Below are 22,205 nucleotides of genomic sequence, written 5' to 3'. Positions count from 1 at the left end.
ATTGACAAATGCAGTGTCATTAGACTAGACAACATGCCAGAGGAATGAAATCCTGCCGTTTCATATTAACAGCCAGAAGATACAGCTAATCGACGCCACAGGAACCAAGGTGTCACAAAATGTTCAATTAACCCATCCCCCCCCCCCCCCCCCCAGCTTTGTTTTAACATGAACATTTTGAAGGATTTTCACTTTGAAAGTCATCTGAGAATTTTCTATCATGAAATTCTAGATTCAACATATGATCGTATTCATATTACATATTAAGGGTGGCATGGTGGCTCAGTGGTTAGCACTGTCACCTCACAGCAAGAAGGTAACTGGTTCGAGTCCTGACTAGGCCTGTTTTAGTGTGGAGTTTGCATGTTCTCCCCGTGTTCACATGGTTTTCCTCCGGTTTACCCCACAGTACAAAGACATGCGGTATAGGTGAATTGGATGAACTAAATTGACAATAATGTATGTGTGTGAATAAGTTTGTATGGATGTTTCCAAGTACTGGGTTGCAGCTGGAAGGGCATCCATTGTGTAAAACATATGCTAGATAAGTTGAGAGGGGTCTGTATGCAGACCTGCTGCAGTGCAATCTAAGCTGCATCCAATGCTTTTTAATGCGCTTACCTAACCCCATCCCTAACCCTAACTGTCACAGTGACGTCACTCATTCCATTGAGTGCATTGTGTCATTCAATCAGCGATGCAATCTCAGCTTGCATCATAAAGGCTGCATCCAGATACTATTGGATAAGTTGGCCGTTGATCCCACTGTAGTGACCCCTGATTAATCAGGGACTAAGCCAAAGGAAAATTTACATGCAATTTTTGACCTACACTTACACTTATCATCTTTGTATTTCAGATCCAGGAAAACTACAAGTCCTGTAACTTCTTCAAGGCATGCACTAGGGCAGTGTGTCTTAACCACGTTCCTGGAGAACCACCAGCACTGCATGTTTTGGATGTCACCTTTGTCTGTCACACCCATTTCAGGTCTCTTAGTCTTTGCTAATGAGCTGATGATCTGAATCAGGTGTGTTTGATTAAGGAGACATGGAAAGTGTGCAGAGCTGGTGTTCCTCCAGGAACGTGGTTGAGAAACAGTGCACTAGGGCTTCCCTTGCCTTAATACACCTAAAATATTGGCACTCATAAAAATTGTGTAATATGCTTTAGTGAACTGAATTTATATATTTTATTTAATAATTGTTCTGAACGAGCGAAGCAGTGGCGCAGTAGGTAGTGCTGTCACCTCACAGCAAGAAGGTTGCTGGTTCGATCCTCGGCTCAGTTGGCGTTTCTGTGTGGAGTTTGCATGTTCTCCCTGCGTTCCCGTGGGTTTCCTCCGGGTGCTCCGGTTTCCCCCACAGTCCAAAGACATGCGGTACAGGTGAATTGGGTAGGCTGAATTGTCCGTTGTGTATGAGTGTGTGAGTGAATGTTTGTGGATGTTTCCCAGAGATGGGTTGCAGCTGGAAGGGCATCCGCTGCGTAAAAACTTGCTGGATAAGTTGGTGGTTCATTCCGCGGTGGCGACCCCGGATAAATAAAGGGACTAAGCCGACAAGATAATGAATTGCTCTGAACATGGGTGTTTTAGGGTATATTGAGTGTTTTCTGACCTACGGTATCCTCTGATTGGCTTTTTCGGCAGTTGTGTGATTCTCAATGGCATTTGCTATTAAATAAGCAGTGACAAGTTTGCATTCTGGCACCTATAAATAGATTACCATAAAAGACTGCACTTATTTTTTTTTACTCTTTAACTTTGTTAACATTAAGTGTATAATAAAATACAAACTATGCTGCAAGTTTTACATTCTTTTAGGCTACACATGATACAATTATCTTTTACAAGAAAAAAGCTAACACTTAGGGTGTCTGTTGGTGCTCTAGATCTTCCTGTTTTAAACCGCTGAATGAATATTTTTTTCTGCAGCCATTAGGAATGGGACAATAACCGGTAAGGTTTACTGCAGTTTGGAAACCAACTAAAATCTTCTGTTATACCATTCCTGAGGTATATGTAAGTTGTAAGTTTTTTTTATTTGTGTTTTTATGAATATTCTATTTAGTTTTTTAAGGGCAACATTACCTCCAGCAGAAAAGGAGCATCCATATCAAAAGCTACTGATAAGATTCAGCAAACATCTAAAAAAAAATTGCTTATACACAAACATCCAAGCATGCTATCGAGCTGAACATTGAGTGTCTTATTAATATCTACAGAAAAGAAAGATATCCCAAGATGCCTTTTCAAGTTGTAAAAAAAATCTGTGGTTTTAAAATTAATAAAGACAGCAGAAGTCAATGATTTATTTTATTTATTTAGCCTGACATGTTAACTGCTTCAAAATAAGTTTCTTAGAATAAAATATATTGTGTTAAATGGGGAATTCTTTTTACATTTTTTTTTACCTGAATATTCAAAAATAATATATTTTAGTGCAGTAGTCACAATACCGGGAATCATACCGTCAGAATCTTATACCAGCCCATGCCTAGCAGCCATAGACTGCTTGGCGCGAGCATGCATTTACAATGGTTTAACTGTCAGAGAGATGGTCAAATGTATATTTGAATCATTCATCATTTATTCTTTTCTTTTCGGCTTAGTTCCTTTAATAATCTAGGGTCGCCACAGCGGAATGAACCGCCAACTTATCCAGCACATGTTTTACTCAGCGGATGCCCTTCCAGTTGCAACCCATCACTGGGAAACACCCATAAACATTCAATCACACACATACAATATGGTCAATTTAGCTTACCCGATTCACCTATACCGCATGTCTTTGGACTTGTGGGGGATATCGGAGCACCCTGAGGAAACCTACGCAAACACAGGGAGAACATGCATACTCCACATTGAAATGCCAACTGACCCAGCCGAGGCTCGAGCCAGCAACCTTCTTGCTATAAGGCGATTGTGCTACCATCTATTGTCCATCTATGTTGATCTTGGAACATCATTTTAGTTCCAAAATGTAATCCATACCTAATCCCTACCCCTAAACACAACAATAACTGTAAATTACTACCAAAATTAGATGGCAATAATAGTTGCATAAGAATTACATAGAAGTGCATAAACCTAACCACAAGCCTAAACTTAACAGGATTTGTAAACATATCCCTTAATTCTGATTGGCTGATTGGAATGTTGTTCCAGGATCAGCTTAAATGTTAATCCAGCATCATGTCCTACTAGGTGAAATCAGGTTGGCACCACATCCAAACCCTCTATGTAATTCGCTCCCTGGTTGTCTCTCAATTGACAAGATTCCTTGTCAATGGTGGGGAAAGTATTAAGATGAAATTGATCTGAAAAATTCCATAACTGAAATGATCTGGTTTGCTTATTCAGAAATCACGGTAGGACGTCAGTGGAAAACTCTGAGCCCACACAGGGCTTTGATTTCACTAACAGCAGCCCTTCGCAATCCTGCTTTTATCCCCCAAAAAAGAGAGAATGGAATAGTAATGTAGAGTTGGAATACCATGAATTTCTTCAAAGGGCAAGCATCCAATTTATTAAGATCAAGGTTTTCTCCTTGAAACTTTACCTTTCCAGCCTGTAGAGTTGTCAGCAGTTGTAAAAATATCTCAAAGTGAAGCCCATTTCCTGTGAGTAAACATACCTGGAAAGCATTGCTAGCGAATCCCAGTCCAAGCTGTCGGCAGACCACCATGGCCTCCATTGTTGTCCACCCCTCACCGCAGACAGTCCCCCAAACAAGAGAACCATTGCGCTCCACAAGAACCTCAACACGACCTTCAAAGGGGTTACGACCTCCGCTCAACCGTAGCTGCAGTAATAAACAGCAGAGTTGTCATGTTACATTATGGCAATCAGAATTCAGCAGTCAGTTATTTAAAACAGACCACAGACAGGACCTTACCCTTTGCTGGAAGCCCATAGCAGGAACATTGCACTTAACACCTGCGTCTTCTTCATGACTGCAGCCTTCAGAGTCTTTTTCCATATTGAAGGAGCACTCAGTGACAGACTTCTCGAAGCCAGAACACTGAACTTCATTCATATGTACAGGGCCCATTCCTAAAATATATTTGTTTTCATAAAAATACACCCCTCAAAATAGTCAGAATTGTGTGTTAACTTCCTGCAGCTCAAACATTCTGTTTAATTCACTCACTCTTTATCCAAACCTGTATGAGTTCAATGCTATGAATAAATAATTTAATTACATTTTTGGAAACCTGGCTGACAACTTACTTTGGAAGTCAATGGTTACCATCCTTCTTCAACATACAGTGCATCCGGAAAATATTCATGGCGCTTCACTTTTTCCACATTTTTGTAATGTTGCAGAATGGATTAAAATGGATTCAATTCATTTATTTAATCAAAACTTACACACACAATAGCCCATATTAAAAATGTGAAAAAAGATTTTTTTAAATTGTTGCAAATTTACTACAAATAAAAAATCTAAAAAATCACATGTACATAAGTATTCACAGCCTTGAATTAGAAGACTAGTCAGGATAGAGAGAACAATAAATGCAGCAATGCACAGAGACATCCTGAATGAAAACCTGCTTCAGAGTGCTCTTGACCTCAGACATGGGCAACGATTCATCTTCCAGCACAACAATGACCCAAAGCACACCACCAAAATATCAACAGAGTGGCTTACAACAACTCTGTGAATGTCCTTGATTGGCCAAGCCAGAGCACAGACCTAAATCCTATTGAACATCTCGAGAGAGATCTGAAAATGGCTGTATTGACCTTATTCTCCGCTGACGAGCGGGCGCTGCCATTAGAATCTTTTTGGCACGAGACTTCTTGTCTCATTGACTTCTATTCATTTTTAGACATTAAAAACTGCTCGTTTTGCTGTTGATGTTGCAAACTGATATTTCCTTGTTATATTATTCTACTTGGTCTATATAGTCATGCAAACATTTGTTTGTAGAGCAAGTAGTTTGACCGTTTTTTGCCCTTTATTATTTCTTGTCATTTTTCCCATAGGCGACTGAAACGGAAGTTCTAAGACAATCGCGAAAACAGGCACACTTCCGCATTTTAGAATAAGGTCAATACCGTCATTCCTCATCCAACCTGATAGAGCTTGAAAGGTAATGCAATGAGGAATGGGCAAAAATTCCTGAAGACAGGTGTGCCAAGCTTGTGGCATCATATTCAAAAAGAATTAAAAAAGTATTGAGCAAAGGCTGTGAATACTTATGCACATGTGATCTTTCAGGTTTTTTTTATTTGTAATAAATTTGCAACAATTTCAAAACATCTTTTTTTCATATTGTCATTATGGTGTATTGTGCGTAGAATTTTGTGGAAATAAATTAATTTATTAATTTTGGTATAAAGCTGTAACATAAAAAAATGTGGAAAAAGTGAAGCGCTATGAATACTTTCCGGATGCACTGCAATTTGTTTTGTATTTAGCAAAAGACTTTGGCTAATGCATTTTTGAATGATCAAACAAAATTTTAGATGTTATACAATGTGGTCAGTCCACTGGATGTTCCATCGTGGTCATTTTTGTTATCACATGATCTGTTAAAAAAAGTAATGTGATCTTTTTGATGCACATGCTGAATTTATTCAATATATATATTTCCATAATAGTTTATGCGCATTTCTTATCAGATAAAAAGTGTATCCTTCTCAGTTGTGCGCATAAGTTTTTATGCTCATTTTCAAAATGATCTGCATTTCCATTAAGAATGTGTATTGTGATATTCCAAAATGTGCATAAAAATAGGTGAAGTTGGATACAATTTTTATTTAAAAATCTCCTAAATATGATGATCCCCACGAGGACCACTTTAATATCATGGAAAGTCTCATCTATAGATTTCTCATATCCATTTGACTAAGGAAATTGCAAAATTTCAAATACAAATACAGAGGAAAGAAACTCAAATAGGTTTTTAAAGTGGACAGTGAGTAAATGACAGCATTTTCACTTTTTCCCCTTTAACGGCTTTTAAATTGTCTATATTATACTAAAAAAGAACATAAATGATTAAATTATCCCCTAAAACATATTAAATTTCATGTCAGAACCAAAGAGAAATGTTTTTAGAATAATTCAAATTAATTTTTTCTTCCCACCCTAGGCACCCCCTGAACACCGTTTAAAAGCCATTCATAAGATCCATTTTTCACTACAAAGATATGCTAGACAGTGTCCATTGTGAAGACATTAATGTAAATGACTTTCATTATACCAAGCAATGTGCCAAATTTAGTCTCCATTTCCCTAGAGCACCTAGTGCTATGAATACCTAAAAAGGCCCCCAGTAAAGGAACAGTAGAAAGTGAGGCTGTAGAGGTTGAACTGTCCAGAATTTTCAAGATCAACTATACACACCTTGTCCAAGCTGACCTCCAGAAAGAGCCTCCTTGGCACTTCCGAATCCAAGCTCACGACACACGACAGTAGCTGCTAGCAGATTCCAGTTGTCATCACAGATTGTGCCCCATTCTCCATTCTTCAAGACCTCCACGCGCCCCTCTCCAACAACAGCACCACCTCTGAGACGCACCAGGGGTTGCTGTGAAAAAAGACAAAGATTGAAAGAAAGAGAATGATTCTACTGAGCAGAACAGCTGAAATTCTTTGGAAGTAACTCCACATGGGAAAATCATATTTGAGATGTTTTCCAGCAATTCAGAGCATAACAGCAGATGTGCTTGACAAAACCTCAAGACATAGTTAAAGTTATCATGCTCATTTCAAAATCTGGTTCATTTATTTCACTGCCTATATTGTGTCGGAATTTCATGCATTTAAACTGTAAGTACTCTGCGTACATAGAACCACTGGGACCATTAAGAAAGTGTGTGGCAACTGGCTTACTAATATTGACTTCAAGAGTTCACACTTAGCTGATGATTGATAATAAGCTAGTTTGGTGTGCTGTCCCGGGAGAGAGCCCTGAGCTTATAAGATCCTCGAGCCCTGGGCTCCCTCCCGTTGCAAGGCGAGAGGGGAGTTTGAGCTCAGGTAGATCTCGATGACTCCCCCTCTTGCTTGTTGTAGTGTCAGATATGGATGCTGAAAGGTGTACTCAGAGTTTAGCTATTGTATTTGGATTAATTATTTAGAGTGTTTGTTTTTGAACTGTGGGAGGAAACCGGAGGACCTGGGGAAAACCCACGCGACCACGGGGAGAACGAGCAAACTCCGCACAGAAATGCTGTCTGGTTTGGAAAGGAATTAAACCAGTGGCATTCTTGCTGTGAGGCAACAGCGCTAATCGCTGGCCACCGTGACGCCCGTTAGAAAGGAGGGAAAGTAGGGTTGGGTGGGGAGGTTTCTTCAGGACGAAGATATTGAGATGAGAAAAGTCTGGTTGTTTATAGTGAGTTAAGGATCGTCTGATAGGATAATCGGTCATTAGCTAAAGTTGGAACAGCTGTGAACAATCATAAGCACGTGATCCTCTCGAAATTTGTTTATAAATAAACTTCACATAAATTGTCTTGTCATTTAGGATTTAAAGTGATAGTTCACCCTAACATAAAAAAATTCTGTCATCCCTTATTCACCCTTCACTTGTCATATTTTGAAGAAAGCTGGAAACGTGTACTCATTGACGTCCACAGTATTGTTTTTCATACTATGGAAGTCAATGGTTACAGGTTTTCAGATTACTCAAAATAACCTTTTTTTGTTAGACAGATGTAAGGAACTCATTAAGGTTTATGACCACTAGAGAGGAGTACATGGTGCGTAAATTTTCATTTTTGGGGTGAACTACATGTTTGGAATAAGTACATACATATTTTGCTTTCTAAATGACAAAACTTAAGCATTAATGTAAGCAGTTTAATTGCCTATATCAGGGAGGCCAAACTCTAGGTTTACTTTAGTTCCAACCATGCTTTAACACACTAGGTTTCAAACAAGCCTGAAGGACTCAATTCGTTTGATGGCATGTGTTTAACAAGGGTTAAAGTGCAGAGTTGTGGCCCTCCAGGATATGAGTTTGACACCCCTGACCTATACGCTCTATTGCAGAGGTCATCAAGCTCAATCCTGGAGGGTTGGTGTCCTGCAGATTTTTACATAGCTCCAATCCTAATCAAACACACTTCAACAAGCCAATCAAGTGCTTACTACTTGTACTTGAACCTTCCAGGCAGGTGTGTTAAGGAAAGTTATACACTGCAGGAATTTGGTGACCTCTGCTCTACTGAATCAGCATGATTATTGTATGCTTTCATTGCTTAGTTGGTTTGTTTGTGCGATTGTAGGACATTTTATGCACGTGGAAAGCCCAAGCAAAAAATGTGGTGTTGCTTCCTGATCTCAGTTACTAAAAAAATGTTGCATTTAATGCAAAGATTAGACAGACAGACAGATAGATAGACTCACCGGTCACTTTATTAGGTACACCTTACTAGTACAGGGTTGGACCCCCTTTTGTCCTCAGAACTGCCTAAATCCTTTGTGGCATTCAAGGTACTAGAAATATTTCTCAGAGATTTTGGTCTATATTGACATGATAGCATCACATCGCATGATGCAAATCTCCCGTTCCACCACATCCCAAAAGTGCTCTATTGGATTGAGCTCTGGTGACTGGGGAGGCCATTTGAGTACAATGAACTCACTGTCATGTTCAAAAAACCAGTCTGAGATGATTTGCGCTTTATGACATGGCGCGTTATCCTGCTGAAAGTAGCCATCAGAAGATGGGTACACTGTGGTCATAAAGGGATGGAGATGGTTCGCAACAATACTCAGGTTGGCTGTGGCATTGACATGATGCTCAATTGGTACTAATGGGCCCAAAGAGTGCCAAGAAAATATCCCCCACACCATTATATCACCACCAGCAGCCTGAACCATTGATAAAAGGCAGGATGGAACATCCTCAACAAGGCATTTGTTCCCACAGGACTGCCACTTGCTGGATATTTAGTTTTTTTCAGAACATTCTCTGTAAACCCTAGAGATGGTTATGCATAAAAATCCCAGTAGATCAGCAGGTTCTGAAATACTCAGATCAGCCTGTATGGCATCAACAACCATGCCACGTTCAGAGCCCCTTAAATCACTTTTCTTCTTCATTTTGATGCTCGGTTTGAATTGCAGTAGATCGTCTTGACCATGTCTACATGCCTAATGAACTGAGATGCTGCCATGTGATATTTGGTTAACAAGCAGTTGTAACTAATAAAGTGGCTGGTGAGTATAGACAGACAGACAGACAGACAGACAGACAGATGGTAATGTAATGAACATTTACCATAAAAGATTCAATGTTCTTGGAGGAACACAATATTAATAATTTAAAGTGCAGATCATACAGTACATCATGCTAATGAACCCACTGACCTCACTGAATGGTATGTAACGGGCAAGCTTCCACATGGACTACTTGAATATGTAATTTGGAAAAAGTGATGTAATTTTTGGGTAAAATGTCTGTCATCAAAGTGCTTTGGAGATTTAAAAATATCCTCCTCTCCGCTCTCTACCATTAGTATTCATATAATCACAGTTTGCGGCAACTCAACTTATTGGACTCTGAAACTGCCACTTTCGCTACGAACACTTTTTAAGTACAAGATGATTCGCTTTAAAGTAGCCGCTTAGTTCAGATCAAGATTTACTACCACTATAGCGATAAAGTGTGTTGAGACCTTAATAGTCTTTTCAAAGGTGAGAAGTTCAATGCAAAGCAATGCCTCATGTGGACATGTGGCTTCTCGTATTTTTGGAAGAAATGCATCATCTGGTCTCACCTCCTGTCTGAAGGCTTTCTTGTATCCCGTCATGGGAGTCGGGGCAAATGCTCTGCCAGGGATGCAGCTGACTACCACCGGTGTGCCCTCCTCACATGTGCTGTTGCTGAGCGTGTGGCCCAGCGTACAGCTAGACAAATGAGCTTCCTTTCCAGTACAGTTTATGGTATAATCCCAGTATGATGGCTTTCTCCTGCGGGCAAACATCCTGGAAAATAAAGCAAAAGAGATTTAGAGAACAATCCAATTTGTTAAACTCCACGTGAAGTTACAATTTACAATGTTTATTTTGCTAGCGCACGTCGTTATTCTTTAGGTGAACTATTAATATATGCAAATTAATCCACTGAATTTTTTTTTGGTAAAATTCCAATCAAAGTCTGACCATATACTTCCAATTTGACGGTTTCAGCCATAATATTTTTAACCACAACCCTCTTACTCTTAATGTTTTCTTAAAGGGAATGATGTGTCTAAAATGGAAAAAAAGAGACGCCCCCTACTTAATGTTCAGTTTCATTTTTAATTGCATAAACATACTTAACTACAAGTATCAGCATCTTCCCTTTTACGCTGACTTCATTCATTCATTTTCTTGTCGGCTTAGTCCTTTATTTATTTATTTATTTATTATAATTGGTTTATTGTTAGTTCTCACAGTGCATTAATTCATGTTAACAAGCACTACGTTTACTATGATTTTTTATACTTTAACATAAACTAAGAGACCATTATTTTAAAGTGTTACCAAATAAACTCTTAACTAATAAAACCGTATTGTTCAAATGAGGTAAAGCTACAACACTAAAATGTTACTAATATACAAAACACATGTATAGATCTGATCCAGGATTCAAGCCATAGCATCTGACTAGTAAATGATTCATGACCAGATTAAAGGTCTGATACATATGGAACTGCAAAAAAAAGATGAAGCGCTGCTGAAATGACGTCAAATATTCTTGCAGGAAAAATCATCTCACAAACAGAATACTTAACAAGCTCCCCTGTCAGAAGAATATCATTCATCATTCACGAAAACAGACACAATCCATATTTGTTTTTTATTTTGACTCAGAGGGAGAGAATGTCTCATACTGGACTTGCTCCAAAGTCTGAGATAGAACCCTACTGCACCTACTATTGGGAAAACAAATGTGGATATAAACAAACGGACACAAACACACAGAGACACCAGCAGATTTAAAAGATTCGCCACAAAGCACACACTGAATTCAGAAGCTTGAACATATAACTTGCTGTTTAATTTATATAGTTTGTGGAAACAGCTGTAGTGAGAGTTTCACATTGATGCTTTATCATCTGAGAACATTGTCTGCTTGTTCCAGCCAAGGAAAGACCCATATTATTTACAGGAGCCATTCATGCACGGCCCTCTGAAAGGAAAGTCCAAGTTTCCTTATGAAAGCACAGTTTAAAGCCACAGGGCAGACAGAGGTAGTTGAAAAGAAGCTCATTTTGGCTTAACGCTGAAAAAAAAAAAAACGACAGCCTTTGGTTACGTGTCCCCCCCTTCCCCCAACATCAAGTACAGATTTAAAAAAAAAAAAACAGACAGCGCCTGCACATTTCATAAGGCACAGCATGTGAGGGGAAGCACGTAGCTTAGCCGAACCGCCTGAGATCATACAACCAGCTATAAAGCTTTAATTTCCATTGTGCCTGGTTGATTGCTCATATAATAGATTAATTACTAACTAGGCATTTAGTGCTGATTTCCACATAGTTATAGAAGTGCTCACGAAGATTTATGCAACTCATGAGAGTCATACATTACAAACACAGCATGGAATGTAATAGCTTTGCAGAAAGTAAAACTCTGAGGCTTTGTTCACGTGTAGCTATCCTCTGCAGACTTCTGTATTTATTTTTGACTTTCTAACAGCATACTGCAGAGATTCGTCTGGACGAAAGTCTAATTAGAAACTTTCTTCATGTTTTGATCCAAAATCAGCTTCATCTGTCAAGACTTACTTGAGAGGCAAACAGTGGTTTCACTGACCAACGCTGATGTAAAAGCAGCATGGGTATTTTCATTATTTCCAAGGACATATTTTCTTTCAGGTCTCCTCCCTGCAGCTAATGGATCAAGGTTTTTGTCTTGTAACACAAAAAAATTACTGCCATTGTTAATGAACGTGTCAGGCTGTTTACTCATGTATATAGATTTTAATAAATATAGCAAGTTAGGTATTTTGTGATTTTTAACAATTAATAAAAATGTTTTGTGTAAGCATCAATTGGAACCACTGATAAAAAGGACCCTGGAATATAAACATGCTGCATTATGTCTATAAACCCCCAGGGATTCTTTGGTCCGTAACTAATTACACCAATGCTGCGTCCTTAATTGCATACAGCCCTACTATAAATTATTCAAAAAAATGTTTGTGACAAAAGAACCATGCCTGAATTGGGTGTAGTGATAAAGGAGCTACTTTTTCTGACATTATTTTGAAGTGTGCATTGGACGGACACTTTAACTCTTTTATGAGGCCACGTCAAAGGACTTGTGGAAAGCAGAGAAACACAGAAACTGATGCTGGTAGACCACATAATAATGACAATATGGTGAATGTAGTATGTCAAGATTGCATTAAAAATTTAACATGGGCTGCGTCCGAAATCGCATACTTTCATGCTATGTAGTATGGTAGAAACAGTATGCAAGCTGAGTAGTATGTCTAAATTCATCGAATTTAAAAAACAGTAGACGAGAAGTACCCGGATGACCTACTGCCAATAAGATTTGCACATGCGATGCACGCTACACTATCCCATGATGAACCGCGAGACAATTTATGAATGGGAGGGATGTGACGCCATTGATGAGGTTGATCATGTGATCAAGACAAAATGGTGGATGCAGTGTTGGGGTGACGCATTACAAGTAACACACGGTGCATAGTAATATTACTTTTCTTAGTAACAAGTAAAGCATTACTTTAAAAAGTCATAATTTTTAAGTTACTATTTTAAAAATGTAACTCAAGTTACTTTTTAGATTTATTATATTCTTATAAAAACTGTTTGCTGGCTTAAAATAAGTGTAATCATGTTGAATCACACTCGAGAAAATGAGCTCCCCGCAGAAACAGATGGAAGTATTTTCATTATTTTGAACACATGGAAGAAAAGGGGATAGTCTCAATGGACGGTGACTGTACTAAACTAATATGACAAAAATACAGCAAAGTAGCAAACACGTTGCTTTCAACTTTTATTAATCTGTATATGGGCCATTCTTCAATTACGGGCACTTTTAGCCTTGTAAAGTTGAGTAAAAAAACTTGTTCAAAATTAACGTAACATAGCCTCATAAGTTTAAACAATTTGTCTAGTTTTAAGATCTGTAAGAGGAAAACTTAGATAAGAAGAGAAACATTTTTTTTCCATTGTGAACTGAACAACTCCACAACATCTCAATATAAAGCTTATTTCAAAATGAAATAAGTTTTGGCAGTCAAACATTGTCTAATGTTATTTTTGTATCTTGTTTAACCAATCTTTCCACAAACTATATAATAATTGCACATTTGCCAATGAAATAAATTAGTTGTATTCTGAACCTGTCACACTCTAAAATTTTATATTAATTTGGTTAGGAGCTTATTAGAAAATAAATAAACTGAATTTGTATATTCAATAGAGCATGAACTTATACATTGTAAACTCACTTTTAATTTTTGATGAGAACTTTTTAAATATAAAAAAAAAGTGTGTGGTGATGGAAAGAACAGTGGTGGAAATGACATTTCAACAGTTTATTGTGAAAAATTAAAAATAGCTTCACAGATTAGCTTTGAATTGATACAAGCCTTACATGTGTACAAAACACTCTTATTTACCTTCATTTTGTTTAGTTTTAAAAACATTTTTGAAGGTACAACATGTTTGGAAATGACGTAGAATAAATGTATTTCCTTATCAAGCAATCTTTACTTAGATTTTTCTTCAAGTGTTGTCGATAAAAAAATTAATTCCCTTCATCTTGAACATTTTCTCAGATGGCACTATTCATTTTCATAGAAACCACCTAAATAATCTTTTACACAAACTTTTTAAAGCGACCTTACAGTGTTGTGGTGGAAATGACTCTGATACTGTGCGACAGCTATATTTTATATTAAAAATAATATTAATAATGGTCTCACATTAATAACTATAAAATATTTAAATTGTTTCACTAGTGCTTAATTAAGATACATTAATAGATACCAGATAAATAATATTTTAAAATGTTATTTTCATTGTTGAAGTTTAAAACTCAAACTTCAAACAAAAAATTAAACACTCATTTTTCTCTAGGGCAAACAGTGAGTTATAGCGTTAGTTATCTCCTGGTGCCTTCCTGATGTTTTTTCATATGGTGTAAGTGTAACAGCTGCAAACAACTCTGAAATTGTAATTTGCTGTTGTTTGCTACTAGACTGAGTTTCACTGACAATGCTTTCAGTTGACTTTTTAGCAAGACGCTCCTCATTTAGCCATCTGTGGTACCTTTTTAGGTGCTGGTTGTTGTAGTTCCTCTTGCTGTGACAACAATTCTGAAAAATAACCTGTTTTTGTTCAGTGTCTGTGACTTTGAAGCATGCTGTTAGTCTTTGATTTGAATTCTTCTATTAATGCTTCTGAAGTGGCAGATGCCATCATGCCACACATTTGCTCTCAGTGGAGGAATTTATATTATACATATATATTTCATATCACAGACTCTTGCGATTTAAATCACGACTGCGATTCAATTTTGATTATTCGCACAGCCCTATATCATATCGTACCATATCATATCATATATCATATCATATCATATCATATCATATCATATCATATCATATCATATATTATATTATATTATATTATATTATATTATATTATTCATTTTTGTTGGCTTAGTCCCTTAATTTATCAGGGGTCCCCACAGCAAAATGAACCACCAACTTATCTAGCATATGTTATTACACAGCGGATGCCCCTCCAGGCAGCACTGGGAAACACCCACATACCCTTGCATTCACACACATACACTACGGCCAATCTAGCTTATTCAATTCATCTATACTGCATGTCTTTGGACTGTGAGGGAAACCGGAGCACCCAGAGGAAACCCACTCGAACACGGGGAGAACATGCAAATTCTTCACAGAAATGCCAACTGACCCAACAGGGGTTCAAACCAGCAACCTTCTTACTGTGAGGCGATCGTGCTATCCACTGCACCACCCTACGCCCTATATCATATCATATCATATCATATCATATCAAATCATATCATATCATATCATATCATATCATATCATATCATACCATATCATATCATATATCATATCATATCATATCATAACATATTTTTTTAATTAATGCCATGTTAGCAACAATTACTATTTTCAGGGCAAACACAATTCATTAAAAATATATATAAATACAATAAAACACTCATGGTTAAAGGAAGCATGTGTGTTTGTATTCCTAAAAAGCTTGCTTTTAATTGTTTAAAGCTACAAAACAGGGTGTGGTGTCTTGTTTATGTGTTTGGGATTGGGTCCTGCTAGTGTTTATGCAGAACTTTTATGCAGCTGATCTTGCTTGTGATCCCTGCAGAAATGACATCACCAGTGCAAAAGGACAGCAGCCTTATTTGAAACATTTTGGAAGGAAGCGGATATGTGTGGAGATGAAAAACATACTTTGTTGCACGGTTCTGGAATATGCCATGGACCACAGACAAATTCTGCAGACAGCATAACATTTGTCAGTGTAAACTCCAAATGAAACTAACACCAAACTGCTGAGTGGGAGCAGTTGAATGGAGTAAGATATATATTATCATAAGGGGAGTACTTCCATGTAAAATATTACAATCCTACATTTTTCTAAGGTCACCAAAACAGCTTCTCTGAAGAAAAACATCTGCACAAAAGACATCTCAACTGAAAGCTGCACTCACTTGTACACCCGGGTATTGTATCTTTTCTGTCCCGGAAAGCCAAACATGCCACAGATGACCCTGCTGTTCATCTGAGTCCACTCATCATCACAGATCTGCTTCCACTTTCCTCCATCCTTCACCTCCACGTAGCCTTCTGTCACTGGGATGCGCTTCCGATATGATGCCAGGATAGGGCGGATACGAACATCCTCCACCTGAATGTTCAGACTCTGTGATGCAAAAACAAGACAATTATTGTTGTTGCAAGCTGATTTATAATGGACAAACATTCTTGTGTTAGCAGAAAGAATACAACAGGAGGATAAACTGCATGCCTGAACATAAAATATTAAACACTATACTTTTTTTTTGGAAAAGGCTCATTTTTAAGCCCCCTAGAATTAAGCCAGTTGACTTTAATCATTTTTTTAATTAATTCAGCCAATCTCTGAGTCTGGCAGGAGCACTTTTAGCTTAGCTTAGCATAAATTATTGTATCGGATTAGACCAGTATCATCTCGCTCCAAAATTCTTTTAGAAAATGTTTTATTTAAAATTTTAATTTATTTTTAATCTATTTAAAGCTTTACTCTACTGTAGGTATGTTGTGTACTAAGACTGACAGAAAGCAAAATTAGCTATTTTCTATGTCAATATATGTCTACTAATATAATTTTGCCAGCTGCAGCCTTGATACAGCAAAATACTTCCTTAATTTTAGGCCAGAAGGAGAGTATAGTTTGTATCTGTGTAAAAAATTGCAACTTTTCATTTTCTGTTAGTCTTAGTACACAACATAACTACAAAATATTCAAGTCTTAACAAGGGAACTTATCAAACAGCACATTTTTTTGGAATTAAATGCTAATGGTCTAAATCAAATTAAATAGTTTATGCTAAGCTAAAAGTGGTATGCTAAGGTAAATAGATACAAACATGGTAAGTTTTAGGAGTAGTAAATTAGCCTATTTTCAACATAAGCGGAGTGTTCCTTCAACAAGGAATAGTTTACTCTATTTTACCACAGAAAAGTGGAAAGTTTCAAATTGATCTATGTCAGCATTAGTGTTCATGTTGTAAAACTCTTAACTGGACATCTTACCCACAGCCGCTAAAAGACTAAACCCATTTTACAGTCCTTCACTTCATTATAAACATCCTATCAGCAGGAATTGTTGACCTGTTCTACCGCTGAAAAAACTTCCAGCCGTGTTTGCCCTCAAGTCATCTTCAACTCGCATCTGTGGCGAGACTATAAAAATGCATTTAATGGCTTCTGACGTATATAAAAGATGGACGAAAACGCAAAGAAGAGGTTACTGCTTTCAAGTTCACATCAAATAATCCCAGACACCTCCATAATCAAGCAAAGGTGTGTAGTTGAAATTCTTTCCTTAACGCTATTACAGCATACATGTGGAGAACATCTTACGTAACAGTGAATGCAGTTCATCCTGTTTATTAATTTGTTGCGACCATGATGTTTCGAACTGTAAACAGATTTATGAATGAAGTAGTGAATGAAGCTAAATGAAGGAATGAAGCTAAATCATGCTGGTAGACTCCAAGACTGCATGAAGAGCTTTAGCAGGCGATCTGCATTCCTGTGCTATGAGACCATATGTGTTGAGTTCTGAAAGAGTTCTGTATGAGTTGCTGTGCTCAGCAAATACAGTGGCCTAGCATTCCATTGTCCTCTGTACCTTATGCTGTAGAATAGGGCTGGTACTGGAGAGGAGGGCTGAGAGCTATTGTCTGACCTTTACCTTGACTTCATTCTGTATATCTGAGATATGTTAATATGCTAAACGGAGTACTATTTAAAGGTTTAGGATCAGTAATATTTGTTAAAAAAAGAAGAAGTTCATATTTTTTCAACATTTATGCATTAAAGTTGATGCCCCTGCTGGACTTACTCTGCCAACCCTGATCTGAGCTGGGATCGAACCAGTGACTCTCCGCATGGGAGTTGGTTGCTCTAACAAGGAGGCTAAAGATCATGGCCTCTAGCGTCTGTCGTTAGAGCACCTTTTGAGGTTCAGAGGAGTGAGGTTTACCTGCACAGGACTGTACTACCTGGCCTCTGTTACACTCACCACACTAAACCTCACTCTCATCTGGTCACAGAACTAATGTAACCCCGCCAGTCTTACACTACCCTACCCATTTCGAATAGGGATGCACCGATCCCGATACGATACTTATATACTGCATATTTTTACTGGATCGGGTATCGGCCAGCTGGTACCGATCCAAATCCGATCTTGCGCATGCTCTATATTCTGTGTAATTTATAAGCCACTATTATAAGGCACTAGAAAGTTGTTATGTAGGCTACTATATTCCAAATGTCCTGAAGCCATTCTATAGTTTAATATGAAGTACAGATAAATATTCACGTGGTTAATTTCATGTTCACTTCAGCGCTTCCCGCTGCTGCGCCTGTCAATCATTCGCCATTCGTTCACAATTTAAACTGCGCATCGCGTTCATGACAACTCAAAATTCTTTCTCCAAGACTATTTGTTCCTGTAAATATAAGTAATCAGTGGAGAAATGCAATTAGTTTTGCATTAAATGGCTTCATTTTGACCTGCAACATGGAGATCATAGCTGTTTCTAAATCATGTTCACCCCTACCTGAAACCTTACATGAGAAAAGGCACATTGGACATATCCTCAATGCACTGATTTCTCCCCTTTGTGCTGCTGTTTTAGAAGTGTCCGTATACAGGAGGGCTGCGCGCTATGTCTCAGTAATGCAAGCGATTCATGCACCGCTCTGTAAGATTATTCTTACAATAAGTTTATGTTATCTCATCTTTCCGACTGAGTTTATTTTTCCAAGGGTAATACTTTAAGTGCTGCGAATAGTTTGTAAAGCCTGGCTCATTGTGGTCAAAGTAGTTGATTGATGGCTGATGACCCGGAAAATGATTTAGCCTAATGTAGGCTACTCAGAAACTATGAACATTTCACTGTCATTATATCATCACCTTAGAATTATAAGGTTTTATCTGACATTTTTCTTAAAATTAAGTTACTGACATATTCCTATTAAATTACAACTTATTTACATTTTGGGATGCTTTTTAAAAAGTTGTTTACATTTTAAGACTTTTTATTTAAAAAACAAACGCTATATAGAAGGCACAAGCTCATTATCTCAAAATCCTTCAGAACGCAGATAAAACCTTAGAATTCAAAGGTGATGATATATATATATATATATATATATATATATATATATATATATATATATATATATATATATACATGCCCGTAGCCAGGGGGGGTTCGGGTGGTTCCCCACGGCCAAAAGGTCAAGAATTTAATTTATTATATAATTAATATAATATATTTATATTCAATATATATTGTAATAAAGTGTAATTTTAAATAACTCTGGCCAGTAATTTGAATCCCATGGAGCTTCAAAGCCACAATAATGTAACGCGAGTCACGAGACATAACCCACTGAGTGGTCACATTTGAATCTTTGATGCGACATCCATAGTGAGCTGTTGGTCGAAAAGAGCAAGGAGGCAGAAAAGGCAGGCAGCGGCGTCATTATTGCAAAATATTGAACATATGTTCATAAAGACTGCCAAACAGGTAAGGGACTTACTTCCTAACAGATGAAAATCTGCCCCTAGGTTCCTGGCTAACTGGCCGCATTAGCCTGGACGTCCTGTATATTTATTGACTTGTCCAGTACATAATCTCTCTTTCCCCATTTCTGACATTTTTTAAATAATTGCCCGATGAAGGCTTTAATGGCAAGCGGAGCCCTCAGCCGTTAGAAGTCACTTGCAGCAAAAGGCGCTAATCCCGTCATGTCTGTGTTTTTGAGGCTGTTTGCTCACTTATTCTGATCGGATATAAACCTGATCGCTCAAACCACTTCAGAAGGTGATTTGGGATGCATTCTAGATAAAGCTGGATAGGTATTATCATTTTTTGGACAAAATTAATATGAACTAAATAAATTATGACCTGGAGAAAATCTGACCTGCGCCTGAAACACCTGTAGGTGCGCATTTACAGCCAAAATTCTATTAAAACTATAAGCATAAAACTGTTATAACTATAAGCATAACTATAAGCATAAAACTGTTATAACTATAAGCATAACTATAAGCATAAAACTGTTCTAACTTTTCAGACCTGTAGCCAGGGAGGTTCGGGTGGTTTGGAAGAACCACCCCTCACTGACAAAGGTCCAGAATTTGTCCCAAATGAGCTCATTTGTCCTATTTTCATACTATTTTGACTGCTATGCCACCATAAATAATGAAAATAATCCATCGAAAAAAGGCTTTATTTTTTTAACCAAAGAGGCTAGAAAAAAATCGGAAGAATTATTTATTATTGCATTATTATTATTATTATTATTATTATTATTATGTTTTTATTATTATTTTTTATTGAAATGGCCAAACTGTGACTGAGGACAGTTGAATGTGCTGGCCAGTTTGTTTTTTGTCTAAATAATGATTTTTTTTTTTTACTTTAAAACTTTAACTGATTGCTATATTTTCCTAATGACATATGATGTAATAAATTTGTATTTTAAAAATAAATCTTGTTTGCATTTTTTTTAACTGCAATTTTTAGCAAATATTTTAGTACATCAAAAAGTGTGGTTATGATGACATCTGACTAGCTAATCCAGCTAAAAAGTCACTAAAATGCAGTATTTAAATCTCATAGTTAAATAGAAACTGAGGCGTATAACTGCAAAAAGGTCCACTTTTTGAGAAAAAAAGAACCACCACTTACACCAGGCTGGCTACGGGCTACGGGCCATATGCAGGCACGTGCATACATAGACCTCAACCTGTGCAGTGCACATGCCCTTTTTAGTCTTGGATAGAAAGTGCCCCTCCAAAATGATTAAAAGTGGCCCTGCGACGCGGCACACCCTCGGTCCCGCCCTTCAGTAGGCGCGCGACAACACCGCTCTTGAGTAAGCGCGCAACAACACAGCTGATCAGAACGCGCGCGACAACACAGCTGATCAGAACGCGCGCGATAACACCGCTCTTCAGTACGCGCGCGCAACAACAAACATCCACCCCCCCCCAAGAGTGCGCATGACGTGTCTGAAGACACTCGTTATCACATCTTTGCAGGTATTGTGCAAATGCATAAAGACTGCCGGAACACTTGGGATGTTTAAATATCACGTTAAACAAATATAGTGATATGCGATCCAGCGGCACATCCTTGATAAACAGTCCGGCAGAAACTTATTTCAGAAACTGTTTCAATCAGATCAATGTCATCTGACGGGGAAAAAAGACAATTTTTTATTTTTTTTTTATGCCAACTTTAAATTGTCTTCAGTAAAACAGTTATAAAGTTGAAATTAGATGTCCATTTGTCATTCTATTCAACAAAGAGTCTTGAAAAAAATCATATCATGGTTTCCACAACACTGCACAACTTTTTTTTACACTGATAATGATTACGAAATGTATCTTGAGCAGCAGATTGGCAAATCAAAAGGATTTCTGAAAAAGCATGAGCTACTAAAGACTGGACTACTGACTGTTCTATCAAAAGTTACCTTATAAAAACAGTCATTTTAAGTTGAAAAAATATATTAAATTACAGTTTGTATTTTATTTTTTGCTTAAATACTCTAAATGCAGCTTTTAGACAACCTAGACTTTAACAGACATCAAAAAAGACATTGTAATCGCCAGACAAACAAACACACAAAAAACTAAAAAGCTAATAACATAATTTTTCCTCAGATGTGTAACCATTGGGACACTTTTCCCTTTAACTTCTCTGGACTTCATAAAGTAAAAGAAAGGGATGAGAATGTGGTTTGGAATAATCATGTGGCAAACTTAAAAGGTATCCTTACATTACCACACTGGAAATGCAAGCAGTGCAATTTTGTGGGTTTATTCCAGCATGGATACACTTTAGAGAGAGTTACAGGATGATAAATGTGCATCCATATGATCTATAAGAGCTTTTTTGTCTATTTTGGAAAAAAAATAGGTAAAACTAAACAGAAATATGAACAAAAAATTCACTTAAACACGCATAATATTAATTTCAGTAATTCTTTTTTTTGTGAATACTGTTTCTCTCCTTTTTAGCAAAAAAAGTTGTTATAGCTGCAGGTTAAACAGATTTAATAAAGAACTGAGTGCTTCCAAAAACCAAATTGGACACTGTGGACAGCCATCAGACATCGAAAAATAGAAGCGGTTTCAATGACATGGCACAAAATCAAGTCTTGTCTTTTTTTTTACGTTTTTGTTGTCTGAGCTACTGCAAGATGCAACACAGCATAAAAACATCTAAAATAATAGCTACAGGAAAACACCAAGCATAAGCAAGCAAAAAATGTATATACATTTTACTAAACTAATTAAAATGAATTCATTGATAAAAATTTTTTTTAAATATATAACAAAAACTTTTTTGTATGTAATAAAAAGTGTTTTATTCTAATATAAAGGGGATTTTCCATATCTCATAACA

At 37.2% G+C, this 22,205-nt stretch overlaps 1 protein-coding gene across 3 annotated transcripts in view; it reads right to left on the bottom strand.

Moving 5' to 3' along the window:
* Nucleotides 1–22,205, bottom strand: part of loxl2b (lysyl oxidase-like 2b) — a 53,176-nt gene that overhangs the window by 9,888 nt on the left and 21,083 nt on the right. For all 3 annotated transcript variants that reach the window (XR_012406100.1, XM_073951066.1, NM_001080626.1), the window contains 5 exon segments: nucleotides 15,717–15,928; nucleotides 9,749–9,956; nucleotides 6,363–6,546; nucleotides 3,900–4,057; nucleotides 3,639–3,806 (listed from right to left, as the gene is read on the bottom strand). Coding sequence is in view for 2 of the 3 variants with exons in the window: in XM_073951066.1 (XP_073807167.1) it covers nucleotides 3,639–3,806; nucleotides 3,900–4,057; nucleotides 6,363–6,546; nucleotides 9,749–9,956; nucleotides 15,717–15,928 (930 nt within the window). In the remaining variant the exon portion in view is untranslated.

The sequence above is a fragment of the Danio rerio genome, chromosome 5, assembly GCF_049306965.1.
Source record: "Danio rerio strain Tuebingen ecotype United States chromosome 5, GRCz12tu, whole genome shotgun sequence".
NCBI classification, from domain to species: domain Eukaryota; kingdom Metazoa; phylum Chordata; class Actinopteri; order Cypriniformes; family Danionidae; genus Danio; species Danio rerio.
Note: the sequence above shows the minus strand (reverse complement) of the source record. Positions and strands in the feature narration are given on the sequence as shown.